Raw genomic sequence first — 16413 nt, 5'->3', positions numbered from 1 at the left:
TGTCTTCTTAAAATTGCAACTTTATGTATAGTAGTATTAATTAACACCAGAGACAGTAGACGGACACACAGAGTTACTTTCGTATGTATAATATTAGTATAGTATAAACTTTGTGTTGATAATTTAGAATATATGATGCTAATAAATGCAAATATATGAAGATAGGACAATTAGTTGGAAGATATTGTAATAAGTCTTTCGAAGGAGTAAATTTTGTTGTTAAATTACTATGATTTTGATTTTTTGTTACTGAGATGGATGTCTGTTTTTGTTCATGTTAGTACGTTGAAAGTTCACAAATGTAACTGCATCATTGGTCAAGCAGCTACCAGAAATGCCTGCAGATCCCGAGATCCTGAATTAAAACCTGCGTGGGACCAGTAAATAATTATAGAGTATATCTGCCAAGGAGTTCTCCGTAGGTACGATGTATTTTTTTCGTTCCTCCATCAAAATCAAAACTCGGTCAGAGACATCATCGTGTTTATAAATATCATTTCTCACAGACAAAAATGGAGACTCTGCCCAACATTGGGCTACCAAACAAACCTGACGTTTTTTTCACCAAACATTCAAAAAAAAATACAATTACTCTATATATAATATCATTAGAAAATCTGACATTAAGTATATTGTGACTGATTAATTTATTTTTTATATTTTATCATATAATTTGAGGAAGAAATTAAAAATTATATGTACATTGAAAATTGGCATTGGAGATAAAGGCTATATAAAGGTTATATTTTATTTAATCGAATTTGATGTGGTATACGCATTAACGTTACGTCGAGACACCGCTTTATATAAAATAAATTTGCATGCCACACAAGACGTTACTTTCACGTGCGTTGGTGAAATAGAAATCGCACGGCTGGGTCAACATTGTTTACAATTGTACTTGTGACCGGAAAATCATCAATCGACTCCATTATTTCCACATTTGACATTGACTTTGACATTGACAGGTCCTCAATTACAAGTGAGAGTTCATTGACATCGTTTCTACTCAACAACGAGTCAATCAAAATCTAAATTTTCTTTACTCGTGTAGCTTTTGAATCGGCATGTTGCAGTGTTGAATTAACCTACAATAAGCTTAGTTTTGTCCATAATTTTAATTACAGAGTATGTCAATTAAATGTATACATAGATACGAGTGGGTCTCACGCGAAACTTCGCGTTTATTCAACAGACTTTTTAGGAAATTCGAAACCTATGGTTTTGTTTTGAATTCATTTCATTGTAACTGCCAGTCACTCATCTACATTTGGCGCGAAAATTACGGAACCTTTTTTTAATAGAAATTTTTAAAGCCAATTTACTTAAATTTTGTTTACGTTTTTAATTTTTTTTTTCTTATACAGCCGTAGTACCGCTCTAACCGGTCAGTACCTTTTATCCACTCTCTAAAGTTAATTCATTGTTAAATCGTAACAATTTAGTAAAATACAATCATGAATGCTCTTTATTGTTCTGCATAGCTCTTCAAAATGAGACCAAAACCGATTTTTTATGTGCAGCTATCGCCCCGTAATCACTGGGACAAAAATCGGCTTACGCTATTAACATATGAGATATGTTACATATCCTACCTAAAAATAAAATACTGGTAAAAAATTCCGTATAATTATTTACTCTTGCAAGTAATATAAAATTTATGACGTCATTAAAACAAGAGGGCGGCCACTAACCAGCACGTTGTAATTTTTTTATAAAACATTTTTTATATTAATACTATTTTAATTTTAAAACGCTTTGTACTACATCTTATATGACGTTTTAACGAACAGAGGTTATAACTTAAAAAGTGATTTTAAGTGGTTTTTGTTTCGTTTATTTTTATGAGTACTTAACAACGAATCTTCAGCCAGGGTTGCCATCGTTGTTAAAATAAAATATCTAACAAGCATTTTTAAAATTTAAATAATCGAAACGAGAGATTAAATTAAATAAAACATTTCTTCGAACTTTGCGGAGTTGCAAACTGTGTTGTCACTAAAATAATAAGTACAATATTTTTGCTGAGTATTTTTTATATCAATTTTGTCAATTTTTTTCGTCGTTTTTTTATCTTATTTCGTAAAAACAGTTAAGCAGTCTACTAATTTATTTAAAATTATGTCAAATCACATTTTAATCGCTTACAACCCTATGCATACTTCAAGCAACCCTGTGTCCAGTGAAATGCTTAAATCATTAGCCTTTATGGTATAATGATTCTATGGAATCCATAAATTATCTCTGCTTATTATGGAATCCATAAAAGTAAATGGTGTACGTGTGTTCGTTGATTTAACATTGCGAATTTATTTTTACATAAAAGAAAAACATGGGTTAAATGTTCTGAAATTAGTACCTTACAAAATAATACGTCTCCGGGTATATATTAAATTCGTATCGAGTCCATTCTTTGGGAAACTCACCTCTAAACTATCGTTAGCTCTTTCTCAAGAATGTCATAAAAAAGGATAGATATGTGTATTTATATGTTCGCTTCTTAAATTTGCTTCTATATAGAGTAATTAATGTTTTATTTTCAATTATATTCTGCTACGATTTTATTCAAACTTGCATCTGAGTGATCCCATGCCTTAAAACCCTTTTTCCACCCGTGGGATATTCACGACCTTCTCTTCATAGTTTAGTTAATTTCAAGCCTAGGCAGTGTCATTATTGGTATTACTTTTAATGTTATTGAAACATATTTATGAAATAGGTAGACGGATGGATAAATGGGTCATCTGAAGGTCAGTGGTCCATCCACCACCGCCCATAGACCGCATTAAGGCTGAACTAAGATGAAATAACATAAGCCAATTGTCCTACAAAGCGGAACACAACAATACTAGGTATTGTTTGGTGGAATATGATTGATAAGTTCCACCCAGACTGGTTTGCTAAAAAATATATATATATATATATATATATAGTAGTATAATAGTATAAATTATAGTAATGTTTGACGCTGCACATGCACTCTGTGTTTTGATAGGGATATGGCCCCATTCCATTCACACTTCAAGGTTGATAGGGTTAAGATGAATGGATCAATTGACATTTGATTTCATAACGTAACACGAAAGGGCTCATCAAACAGTGTCGTTGATATATTTCGCCTAATTCCACTACACGATATAAATAAAGTGTTTATGGATGAGAAAGTTGAAATTCTCGTATTTTCTCTAATATGCACTTATTATAGTGGGGCCCCGGCTTCGGGTTCAATGCTGATACTAAATATACTACAGAATGTCTTTACAGATAACGTTCACAGTCTTTTCTCATTAGACAATACACACTGCTATGTCCACCATTTATATCTCTAATAATCTTCGAAATTATTTAATTAAATTACATTCTGTAAAGGGCTATATTGATCTATATGATGTTGACGGCCTCCGTGGTCGAGTAGTGTGTACACCGGTTTTTATGGGTACGCATCTCCGAAGTCCCAGGTTCGATTGCTGGCCGAGTCGATGTAGAAAAAATGTCATTAGTTTTCTATGTTGTCTTGGTTCTGGGTGTTTGTGGTACCGTCGTTACTTCTGATTTTCCATAACACAAGCGCTTTAGCTACTTATATTGGGATCAGAGTAATGTATGTGATGTTGTCCAATATTTATTTATTTATTATTATTTATTTATTATATTAAATGCACAATGTATTTAAGGTACTTAAATGGATAAGAATTAATGCTGTATTGCTTAAAATCGTTTCCGAATCAGACGCATAGTCTAAAGGATTTAGCGTACATACGGCGGGAAGCGACTTTGTTTTATACCGAGTAGAGATACTCTTAATCTAAAGTAAAAAGCCAAGGACAAACCACCATTAAAACAGCGTAGACACGCAACGCAACTAAAAGGTACTCTCGATTTAAATTTATTTTAAACTTAAAAAAATAATTGAAAAACTTTATCGTTTTAGATAAAACAAGTGAGTGTAATGTCGGCTTGATATATTATATAAAGGAAATAATAACTTATTTCTTCTAGTTTTGGAAAATGCACACATATACAAATGTGACTCCTTATGACAAATGCTCATAGACGTGTTAGTAAGAAATATTGACCAATCCTTACATCACCAATGCGCCACCAACATTGGTAAATAAGACTTGGCGATATGGCCTTGTACAAGCCCGGCTGGATGTGTGACTCATCATATATTCCGTCGCTGTAATAGTAAACCAGTGGAGGCACAAGGGACATAACATCGTTTCCAAGGTTGGTGGTTCATTGGCTATGTAAGAGATGTTTAATATTTCTTACAATACCAATGTATATGGGTGTTGGTGACGATTTGGACAATTCATTGTTAACTAGCAACTCCTTGCGGTTTCATTCGCGGTTTCTTATAGTTTGTCATATTGATTGATCGTTTATGACCACCGAGGTAATCAACTTGAATGTGTGGTCTAGAGGCTAGATCAAGCCACGGACCACGAGGTGCTGGGCTCTTACTACGAGTAAGTTACTAATAGAGTTAATGTTATTTTTTTGTTAAGTTTCAGTGTTGGTTAGGCGTTACCGTAGGTCAATACTCTATACGTCAGGACGTCACGGTAGCATGCATAAGTGATCCCGTGGCGCCCGCCGAAGAGTGTACCGGGGCGCAATCGGCGTCCAGGGTACCGGCGAGTCCCAAATACCCCCCCACTTCCACGTGGGGAAAACGCGTAATGCGTTTTTCTATCGAGAAAAAAAACATCAAAACTCTATGGGATGTTTTTTTTCTCATGGCAGATTTAGACCAAATCTCTTTTCGAGGAAGCCTAGACCACTACACAGAACATATTATTGAGCTTAATTGTATGCTCAAATATAAGTTTATTTTTTCTCCCTAAAAGTTTTTTTTTGCACAGATAATGAATAGAATTTAAAATAAATAACTGTAATAAGTTTGATTTAATCCGTTAATTAAATTACATAATGTCTCCAAAATTGTTGAACAAAAATTTACTTAAATAGAAATTACAGCGGCTGCTTGCAAAATGTTCTGCAGATATAGGATGTGACAAACGGATATACGATGCGAAACTATAAGAATAAACATACCGACCGCAAAAGTTATCATAATAAAGTAAAAAAGAATATTTAAAAATTCTTTAACCAGAACAATTTTGCCATTCATAATGGAAGACAGCAATGTTGCCACCATTAAAAAAATCTAGTTTAATAAATCACACTGAACTTGAAGACACAGTAAACGCATTTAGCAAGAATCCGGAACGCTATGCACGACATTAACTTGAGAACCGTTGAAGACAGTTGACAAATAATTGTATTCTACTGAGAATTTACTTTCCAAGAATTTACATCTATACGTGAACGGGAAAACCCGGATTATTTAAGAATTCCTTTACATCAAACTGATACAAGAATCATATAGACTTTTTAAATTAGTTTGGTAATATATTTAAACCGATTTGTAATAATGTTATAAACCTGTATATTTGAGATGTAATAGAAGATACAAAAAATCGTATCAAATATTAGACTTTTTATATTTATGGGATATCGAGGATAAAGTCTTAGTGATCAAAATAAAACTATCTTCGTCGTAGCGTTACAGTAAATGAATTACTAGTCAGGAATTAGATATAAAAAAGTACCCTATGTTGTTGTATGTATGTTCAAATTTGTTTCGTTTCATATTTCATCAAATTAGGTTTAGTGATTTGGCTGTGGAAGAGCAACAGACAGACTGACAAATAGACAGACAGTGTACTTTCGCACTTATAATATTAGTATAGATAACTTTTCTCAAAATTTGGCTATCGTATGTAAAACCAGACTATAAGATTTCAGTATTAGAGACAAATGACAAATTGTCAACAAACAAACAAACTCTAAGACTTTGAAATAATAATATAATTATTAAATCAACGCGACATCGCCCACAATGCGTTTTCATCACATATCGTTTATTAATAACTACGTCGTATTCCATATTTAATTGCTTTGGTGTATTTTAAAAATTACACTTTTAAAGTTTTGATTGAATGGAGTTCAAAAATGAAGACATCTTTTAATATATATTTTTTCAAATTTCGTCCTTAGTCCGGTTTTGCATAACGAACGCCTACAAATTACAAGTCATTATGTATTGTTTATACAGCAATTTGGTAATGATAACGAATTACTTTACTAACACAATTTAAAGTAAACAAAAACCTCTTAATTTTAATAATAAAAACCTATTATTATACCTTAATTAAATTCCCAAACTTTACCAACAAATTAAAAACTCTAACCCGTATTTGCGTCTCACTGTACGTTTACAAACCTGTAGATCGCTATACTAATGGAGTTCCCTCGTCGCCGAGAGCGCCGCAAGCCATTTTCTAACTTCAATGGGGACACGAAACAAGCGTTAAAAATCGTTCCTTGAAATAAACACCTTTTGAGGATGCTAGTCTAGTATTTACCGCAAGGACAATTTTAAACTTTATTTCAATGGTGAGAAGATTGATAATGCTTAAGCTAATAAATGAAACACTAATGTTAGTTTCTTGTAAACGTACCTAAGATATTATTATAATTATGTATCACTCTCAATAAAGATTTATTCTAATGACAAACTATAATTTATCTGTTATGTATAACTATCATTTCATATAATATATATCGAGTACCTAATTACAGAATATATTAATGAAGCGAAATCTAACTTATCACTTTATTTTATAATTTATAGCATCCTATTTATTTCAACACTTACCACGCCTAGCAGATTATTTCATTTATTGCGCAGCGACATCTAGCGGTACCGTGTGAAGTTAATTACAATTCCATCTATTACAAATAAAAATAATATACAGTATTTATAAATTTTTATTCAAATAATGTGTTGTCTTCTTTTTTCGAATGTTCGAATTGATGATGCGAGAAAGAGAGATCATTATTTACCTAAACTCCCGCTAATCAACCTTTAAAAGTAAGGACGATAATGATTATTCTTTTTTTAAATTAGTATAAAGGCGAACGGAGAGATTCTCACCATCATCACCAATGCGCCACCAATCTTGGAACTAAGATATTACGTCCCTTGTAACTTTAGTGTTTTGTGTATGTATTAAATCTGGATATATATATGGTTATAAATAATATTAATAAATATTTCACATCAATTTCATAGCATTGAATAGTTAACTACACTTTGATATAGAAAGGTAATAAATCTTTAGAGAATGGGATCGATATTGAATTTACAATAAACTGCATCGTGCAAAGCATTGTGCACAAGAGAAAGGATTTATAATAAATATTTATTATTTACAATACTTGGCAGCTTAACGAAACTATATATTTCTTACTAGGCGTTGCCTGCGTTTGAGTCCCCTGTGTAACTCTAACAATGTATACGCACAATTTTATGATCTGTAATAAACATATATGTTGTCTTTAGCGTGAAGGCTTCTGGTGTAATTCTATTGATTTATGATAAGTGACGTATTAAAAGTTTCGTAATATAGAGAATATTATAAGTAAACACTTGCTGACAACTGATGATGTTATGTTAAAACCAATTCGCTATTATTTCTCTTCAATTATTCCATAGTAGATTTGAATTTAGCCATTATTTAGTAGTTGTATTTAAAAATCCAATTTAACGATGACCCAATGTCTTTAAATGTCCTATAATAATTTACATGTAAAGACTAGCTATAAGACACTGATAGTGCATTGAGTTATTATATTTAGGTCAATTGAATTAACTTCATACAGATAAATCTGTCATACAGAAAAACTGGGAGTGATAACTATTAACATATAAAGTAATAAAAAAATAATAATAACGACGGTTAAAAAAATTCAATCTATAATAATATTATAAATGTCAAAGTAACTCTTTCAATCTGTCTGTCTATCTGGTTTCCTAGTAGAGATAACCCTCTCCTGGAAAACCACTGAATCACATTTAATGAAATTTTGTGTAAAGCAAACTGAAGCCCTACGGCAGGATATAGGATTTTTATGGCTAACACTCTTAAAATCAAGCCGTGAGCGACAACAAATATTTCATATATTTATTGTTCGATATTAAAATAAATGGTAATCGCGTATTTATTGGCCCCAGGCGGACAAAGCGCCAGACTGTATCAATTTGCTCAGATATTGCCTCTATAAGGATCTCGTGTTATCAAACAATAGCTGCTTTATACGGAGATAACTTTAATGGCGTTTAAATTCCAACTTTACGCATTTTAATTTAACCTTTAACATCCAAGTCTGACTTTATGGACAAAAACGATGTAGTTGCACTTTAAGATAGTGCAATAGGTATATTATAATACGTGATTTATAGCCGAAGAACATGGACTCAAACCGATGTAAGCATTAGAAATGTCCATGTGAAAATAACCCAAAATGGTCCACACCTGAGCCTTATCTCCTTTTGAGAAGGCTTGGAGCTGATTCTACCGTGAGATACACACGTGGCAGATTTTTATCTAAATCATGCAGCATTTGTCAAAATGTATTTCTTCACTGCTATAAACGTGATGAATCCATCAAAACATAAGCGATATAACACTCATCACGATCTACAAAACTTTAGGATCGATAAACTTAAAATTGACCTTCTAATTCCTTTTAACTGTAAATAATAAAAATTAAACACAAAGGAGCTCAAGGGGTTTGAACGCGCAATCATCCTTCAATATTCATGTGGTGTGGTATTCCAGTGGTTAGAACCACTGGAATACCTCGGCATTTAAGCGTCACATATTTGGTGTGCAGTTGACTTAACAAAATTAATAATTTATGAAAGCGTAACAATTCCCCCGATAAATGAACTATTAAAATTTCTCGCCGTTTTAATGGCCTCATGAATACAATGCATGGCACGCCGGGATGTTTTATCGTTTTAGATCTGTATGTGGGGCTTTTGCGTGTCTCCACGCAGTTGTTTGATAAAAAGAAGCTCTTAAAGGTATTTAACGCCTTTGTTTTATTCAATTTTCGATCATGTTTTTATTGTTCGAGCGATTTTTAATGCAATCAGATGGAGCACGTTATTGTCTTTTAATTAGGTTTATATAAAAATACGTATGTATGTACTTATATTTGGTTGATGATCAACCCTATAAACAAGTGAAGGCTTAGGCGTAAAAAGTAAATGTCGTTCTATGGAGTTAAAACTTACTTATTAAAAATTTCATTAAATTCAGTTCACTAGTTTAGCTCCTGAAAAGAAACAGACAGACAGACAGAGTTACTTTCGCATTTATTTATACGAGTAAGTATAGGTTAATATTTTACTACTAATGATAATATTGATAATGATGAAGTTGCACTCTTCGTGTGATCAATGCCTAGCTGATATCAATAAATAAATAAGTCATAGTGTGCTTTTAAAAAACTGATCTATCACACATCGGTGATTAAATCGTAAATTTGTATTGTTTAAAGTAACTTAAAGCTGACTTTATAAAATATGGCTATTTTTTTTTTACTTTTTAAAGTTATTTTCATTATAATCTATAGACATAGATAGCGTAAGCTAAAATTAGATATAAACACTTTAGAAGTACTCATTTTTTTGTGTCATTAAGGGGGGAATTACATTAAATACATTAACAGTCTGTAAATTTGCCACTGCTGGGCTAACGCCTCCTCTCACTTTGAGAAAAAGGTTTGGTAGCATATTCCACCAGGCTGCTCCAATGCGGGTTGGTGGATACACATGTGGCAGAATTTCGTTGAAATTAGACACATGCAGGTTTCTTCGCGATGTTTTCCTTCACCGCCGAGCACGAGATGAATTATAACACTAATTAAGCACATGATAATTCAGTGGTTCTTGCCTGGGTTTGAACCCGTAATCATCGGTTAAGATGCACGCGTTCTAACCACTGGGCCATCTCGGAATATTATTGTTATATTATTGTTGTCTGTCATCTATAATAAAAGCGAATTGTAATACAATTTCGTTCGACATAATCTGTGAAAGTATTTAATCGTTTAGCCGCAGGAAAGGAATCGTTCTAATGATACTTTCTTCAATTATTCTCTGTCATTGTAATTTATGAGATCGTTTAAAATAAACCGTGATGACCCAGTGGTTAGAAGACGAGAATCTTAATCGATGATTCTTAGTTCAAATCCAGGATGAGCGCCGCTTAATGCATGTGCGAAGAAAAGTACTGTGAGGAAACCTGACACGAGAGTTCACGGCAAACCGTATTGGAACAGCGGTACGGAGTTGAAGTTCTAAACCTTTTAAAGGGTAGTAAGATATAATTAAACAATAGAATAGTTTAGGCTAACGCCTAGAATATTAGAAGACAAAGCCTTATGTATACAGCTATTATAGATAAGGCTAGTTTTTGTAACGAAAGGTGTTTCAAGAGGTTTTTCTTTAATTGATATTTTTTATTCTAGCTGCGTCATGGTGTGACGGAGCAAGAGACGCTTCCTGTCCTCGAATCTGTGGCCCGACACTGCAAGGAGAGCCCGTGTGCGCCACAGACGGATACATTTACCCGTCACTTTGCGAAATGAGAAAGAAAACTTGTGGAAAAGGTAGGTTTTTTCAGGCAATACTGCCCTCTTAACTTATTTATTTTATGATACGGTGGTTATACTCAAGTGGCAAATTAAACAGTTGATACTATGGTGACAAATTCAACGTTTACAATTGTCGAATTATGAGATTTTTGATTTATTTAATATAGATTCCTGTGCAGATGGCTCGTTTCTCTTCAATGTGGTCGTCATAATCGATCAAATCATCATCATCACGGGTCTCTCATATCTTGAATATAAATGATATTGAATCCAAAGTTATCTCATCTCCATAAAGTTTATTTGGATATCTCGTATAAAGCCATCCAAACGGGATATTAATATGGATTTTCGGGTTATTTTTAACGATTTTAATTGTGATTAAAACTGTATTTTCATCACGAACAACTTCTGTTTCATCAACACTAAATTCAGTAATTTCCATAGAATTCGGGTATATTTTAGTGGTGGCAGTAATTCATTATTATTTATATCAATTATTACAGGTGTGAGATTAGCTCCAGATCAAGGCTCCTGCTCCCGTGCACAGGGCTCTAAATGTGAACATCGTTGCACCGGTGAACGTGACCCTGTGTGCGGAACCAACGGACGAACTTACCTAAACAGATGTATGCTACAAGTAGAAATATGCAGGTGAGAAAATTTATTACACTTTAATGTAAAGACCAGAAGAAAATTTGGCAATTGCCTTTCTAATCAAACAAGTTAAAGTTCAATATTGTTTGCTCCGATTATTGTTGATACAACCATAGAGATTTGTGTCTGACTCATTTTTTTGTATATTTAGCTTTTTTCTTCAACTAGTTTTTTTTCGTTAGTCATCAAAAAACAATATGGCATCGTTAGATGTGATATTGTCAAACTTGTTTGGATGTATATATTAAATTATTAATTCAGAGAAAAGTGATGAAGATATTAATGTGTAAAGGTTGCAAAAAAAGTCTTGCTATTTTTATAGTGATATGATTAATAATATATGGCGTTTTAATTTGTTTCGGCCACGTCGATCAATATCAAGGGAGACCAGCCAACAACGCAAGACAAATTATAGTGCACAAATGTGTGAACAAACAAATATGTGCAATCTCTATCCCCTCACTCTCATAATCTGATGGGTCGCCAAATCTCACAGAACCGGAAAGAGAAAGAGCAACGGTTTTACGTGGCTTTCCGAGGCAAGGCAATGCACAGTTCCAACTAACAGACCTCTTACATTTATATGATAAAATCAATGAATTGTTATTTTATTAAGTTGGAAATCATTTAAAACGATTCTAAATAGTTTGTTTGTTTTACTGATAGAGTTGGCATCGGTTTGTCTCATTTGGGAGCTTGTAACAACATCAGCGCACACAGAGAGAACTGTCCAGTCGACTGCTCTCAAGCGCCGTTTGATGGACCCATATGTGGATCAGATGGAAATGTTTACAAAAGCACTTGTCAGATGAAATTGCTCACTTGCGGGTAAGTTGGAAGTATATTTGATATCTACATCTTCTCCTTTCTTTTTATTATTAATAGTAATTATTATTGTTATTGCATTATTCCTTTCACAATCATCTTGGATGATAATAAAGACCTGAATTTGATTCGTAAATTTAGAAAATTGTATTTCGGGAAACATTTGTTTCCATATTCCATTATTTACGTATCGTATCAGACCAAATTATTGTTCATATTTCTTCTTAGAGTTACAGTTTAATTCAGTCTATTCACTTTTTTTTTAAATCCTAAAACATGTTCCAGTTTATTATCACATTTGTTAACTGCATATATGTACTGATGGTTTATTGTATCCAGATATCTGCTCCGTCATCTGTTTTGGCGGGAAGCCATTTTCCATTTTTGAATTTAACGTTTAAGTTTGTCCGTTATATAATATAGAAAATTTTCAGACAAGGCGTTGTAAAAACGAGTAAGAAACATTGTCAAACGACACGTCACTGTCGCGAATCATGCTGGAGAGCATCTCGACCAACTTGTGGTTCTGATGGGAAGCTGTACGCGAATGCTTGTAGAATGAAGGCAACTAACTGTGGGTGAGTTACTAGTGTAGTATTTGTAGCAAGAAAAACTGAAAACATACTTGCGTATAATTACATCATTGTGTAAGATTCACTATAATTCATGTGTAAATAGTTTTATTTATTAATTGATATCAGTCAACTGAACTGGAATATTCCCAAATGAAAAAAAAAATGATGAAGCATAGCAAATAGCAGAGTGTGATACATCGTCACACATACATACAATAATACAGTCAATATTGAAACGCCACTCAAGCAAATGAAGATAAAAAGAAATGACAAAAACACCAAGAAAATATCACCAACAAAAATGAAAATATAAAACTCTAGCATTGCCACCCATTAATTTGGTTGTTATTCTTTAGAAAGTTCTCTAAGCTATTGAGGATTTGGTTGACGATTTTGATGTCATGTAATTTGATACCAATATAGGTTCTCATTAGACGTCTTTAAAGGAAAATTAAGTGTGTGTGAAAAAACGCAATTTTAAGTCGATTATTCTGTACATCAAAAATCTTTATATCACAATAGAAATCTTTATTTCATCAGAAATTATAATTCCTTTTCAAAATGTTTTCAGAAAGCACGTCTTCGAGGTACCAATGGCGTTCTGTGTATCTCAAGAACGTACGTCTGGAGGTGATTCCTGTCCTACCGACTGCTCTGGACAAAAGGAGAAGCTGGTCTGCGGATCCGATGAAAACATTTATAGGAACGAGTGTGAAATGAAAATGTTAAACTGTGGGTAAGTTGAACTGTTGAGACTGTTAAAGTCTCATGCTAGTCTTAAGCTTTCTTTCTTTGTATGTTTGAGCTTATTTCACATCGTTGCCTTATTGCTGATTGGTTGAAATATAAACACGTGGTAAGTTTTCATTATATGCATAAAGGCTTCACTGCAGATATACAGTTCATAAATTAAAAAAAATATAGGTATTTTTATTACACAACTCTGAAATATTTCAGTCTTTACGTTTACAAAAAAATTATTTGCATCGTTTTATAAATTATTACAGAGCCACTAATAGGAAGATAGTGAAAAAAGTCGATATGGACAAATGTAAGTCGAAGATGAGTAAGTGCCTCAAAGTGAAGTGTCCCAGTGAGTTCGACCCGGTTTGCGGTACTGATGCCAACGTGTATACCAACCCTTGCCTCTTGAAGGTCGCTACTTGCCTGTAAGTTTGTTATTTATATTCGGCTTAGCGTGAAATTTAATATTACATTATTATTATAAACGGAAATAAAACAGTAATTAAAAAATATTCTTACCCTAATATTTGAATTTCATAATGATGAATTTAATCTGTTTACTTTTAATGTTTTTTTTTTTTTAATTCCAATTATGCTAACTGGTATTTATAGAAATTGATGTGATTTTACATTACTCTATATCGATAATATATATTACAGGAAAGGAGTACAGCTGGCACACTTTGGCAACTGCACATTGCTGCCAAGAATGGAGACCGATTGTCCTGAAAACTGTGACAATGCACTTGAACAACCTCTCTGTGGATCTGATGGAAATGTTTACAAGTCAGCTATTTTCTTGTTCAAAATAAATATATATCCAACTACATAGCCACACTCTCAAAAATTTTTGTTCGAATTTCAAAAACAAATCAGTATTTCGAAATTGGACGTTTTTTTTTTTTTATTTAGATCACACAAATAATGTAATTACGAAGAGTTCTTTCAATGTATAACTTTCCAAGTTGTATTGTAACAATTGTCACGACTTTCTACATTTTTCTATTACTTGACGTACTTCTTAAAATATTAACATTATTTGGACTTTAAAGAAAAGGTGAAAAGACATAGAGTTGGAGAAAAATGACTGTAAAGTTGAAGACATTTTTTTGACGAAGGTTTTTTTAAATTCACAGATCAGAATGCGAACTTCGTAAACTTACCTGCGGTCAGCACGTCGTCTCAGTTTCCGCAGCACATTGCAGGACAACAGCGCTCTGTCATGAAGAATGTCCAGAGACTCCGGCCTTTGTATGCGGATCTGATAACAGATTCTACAAAAATGAATGTATTATGAAGAAGGAAAATTGTGGGTACGTTGGCTGAGTACATTATCAACGAGTACTAGAATAATAAACACTTTTTGTTAAAGTATTTATTTCATTTTATTAATATTTCAAATTAATATTAAACTGACAAATAATAAATATTTTGTTAAATATTTTACTCCCATTCAATAAATCGAGTACCAGGAGATCATAAAACTGTGATGTCTTTTTAGGAAGCACGTCTTCGTAGTACCTCTCAAGCGCTGTCTCTCGCGCTTCCAGTACTCAGGTTGTGCACGCGTTTGCCCTCCGGAATATGATCCTGTCTGTGGTACCGACGACAAGACTTACTCCAACCGATGCTTCTTGGAGATGGAGAATTGCAGATCACGGTTTGTTATGTTTAGTTTATTTAAAAAAAAAAAAAATTTTTATAAAACACAATTTCAACAAAAATAAACCCAGATAAAGCGGTAAAGTATTGAAAACATATCTAATATTAACCCTTTCGTGTTCTTACAGAAGTCTCGTACAACAGAAACATTTGGGAACATGCACGGATCCGATCGCAGAGGAACCGAAAAACTATCTTTATCGATAAACTACATCCCTAACTTATAATAGTTAAAGTCATATCAACATATTTCGCTTTCACATATCGATGCATTTTGGACTACGCGTCCACTTTAAAATTAGTGCCAACATAAATAAAATAAGCTATCTTTACTCGAGTAGAGACCAATGTAAATTGTCTTCCATTTTCGATTGTTTGTCATTTTTATATCGGTGTATGTCAGTACAAATGTGTTCAAAATGGCGGCTAAGCGTCACAAAATGGCGCCAATCGGAATTTTATAAAGTGATATTTAAGTGTGGAATTGAGTAGGTTGAATGAAATAGTTTAATATTTTTTTCAATGCTTTCGTTATTTATAAATTATGTAGTCTAATATACTTAATATTTAAACATACAGTAAAAAACATGTCAGTAATTGCATTTATAAATAATGATAGCTCTAATTTGCATTTAGATTTTTTGTTGTCTGTGCATTTAACGGCAAAATTGTTATTCTATTTTAGCATTATATAAAATAAGATAGATTTAGAATCCTTTAATAAGATTTGACTGTTTATATTTATTGCTTTATTTATTATCTGAATAGTTAGTGAGGTGTAAATAAAAATAGTGTTTGACGTTCCGCCATCTTAATTTTTGAACTGAAACTGTCACAAAGCATAGATAAACTACAAGATTTACTTTTAATTATTTATTTTTTAATTAGTTTAAAGCCGGCCATCGTATTAAAATCAGTATTATAATGATTTATATAAAAATATAATGGTTGGCGTTGTGTATTTCACTTTAGAAAATGATCATCGACGTTTATTATCGTCGTGATTATTTTCGATACTCATGGTATAATATAAGACTTTTTAATAAATATTCCCCATATATTTCCAATCATATTCAAATACTTGATGTATACGGTGTCTTAACAAACCATAAATAAATGAATTTCAATAATAATGGCATTTTTTTTCCTTCGATGATGATTTATCCTTTGACGGGGTGTGAAAAATATTTAATTTGTACTTTGATAAAAGTCCACTTCGTTATTTATGCTTTCAACCTTTGTTTTTTTTTTCAAATAAATGAACTGTCAAAGTGGAGAATGAGGTGGAAAAATAGTGGCCAACGGTTGGCCACTAAGTACACGCGCCCCAGTAAAGTAGCATGACGTTTGGTTGTGTCAAGCATCGCCATCACGCCCTACCAAAATAAAGTTGGTTCGTTTGTTTTAGTTTTTTTTGTAGCGCAACACTCTATCA

At 32.7% G+C, this 16413-nt stretch overlaps 1 protein-coding gene across 2 annotated transcripts in view; it reads left to right on the top strand.

The window, feature by feature from the left end:
- The window catches only part of LOC125073347 (serine protease inhibitor dipetalogastin), a 79743-nt gene extending 64173 nt beyond the window's left edge, over positions 1-15570 (top strand). Inside the window, exons 3-12 of one of the 2 annotated variants that reach the window (XM_047684138.1) lie at positions 10393-10533; positions 11022-11169; positions 11839-12000; positions 12432-12575; positions 13144-13308; positions 13580-13741; positions 13977-14102; positions 14453-14629; positions 14818-14976; positions 15107-15570. In XM_047684138.1, coding sequence (XP_047540094.1) covers positions 10393-10533; positions 11022-11169; positions 11839-12000; positions 12432-12575; positions 13144-13308; positions 13580-13741; positions 13977-14102; positions 14453-14629; positions 14818-14976; positions 15107-15185 — 1463 coding nt within the window. In that variant the 3' untranslated portion in view covers positions 15186-15570. The remainder of the gene's footprint in view (positions 1-10392; positions 10534-11021; positions 11170-11838; positions 12001-12431; positions 12576-13143; positions 13309-13579; positions 13742-13976; positions 14103-14452; positions 14630-14817; positions 14977-15106) is intronic. The other variant, XM_047684139.1, reaches the window with a different exon arrangement.
- The last annotated feature ends 843 nt before the right edge of the window (positions 15571-16413 follow it).

Source organism: Vanessa atalanta, chromosome 24 (genome assembly GCF_905147765.1).
Source record: "Vanessa atalanta chromosome 24, ilVanAtal1.2, whole genome shotgun sequence".
NCBI classification, from domain to species: Eukaryota; Metazoa; Arthropoda; class Insecta; order Lepidoptera; family Nymphalidae; genus Vanessa; species Vanessa atalanta.
The sequence above is the reverse complement of the archived record's forward strand: the minus strand, read 5'-3'. Positions and strand labels throughout refer to the sequence as shown.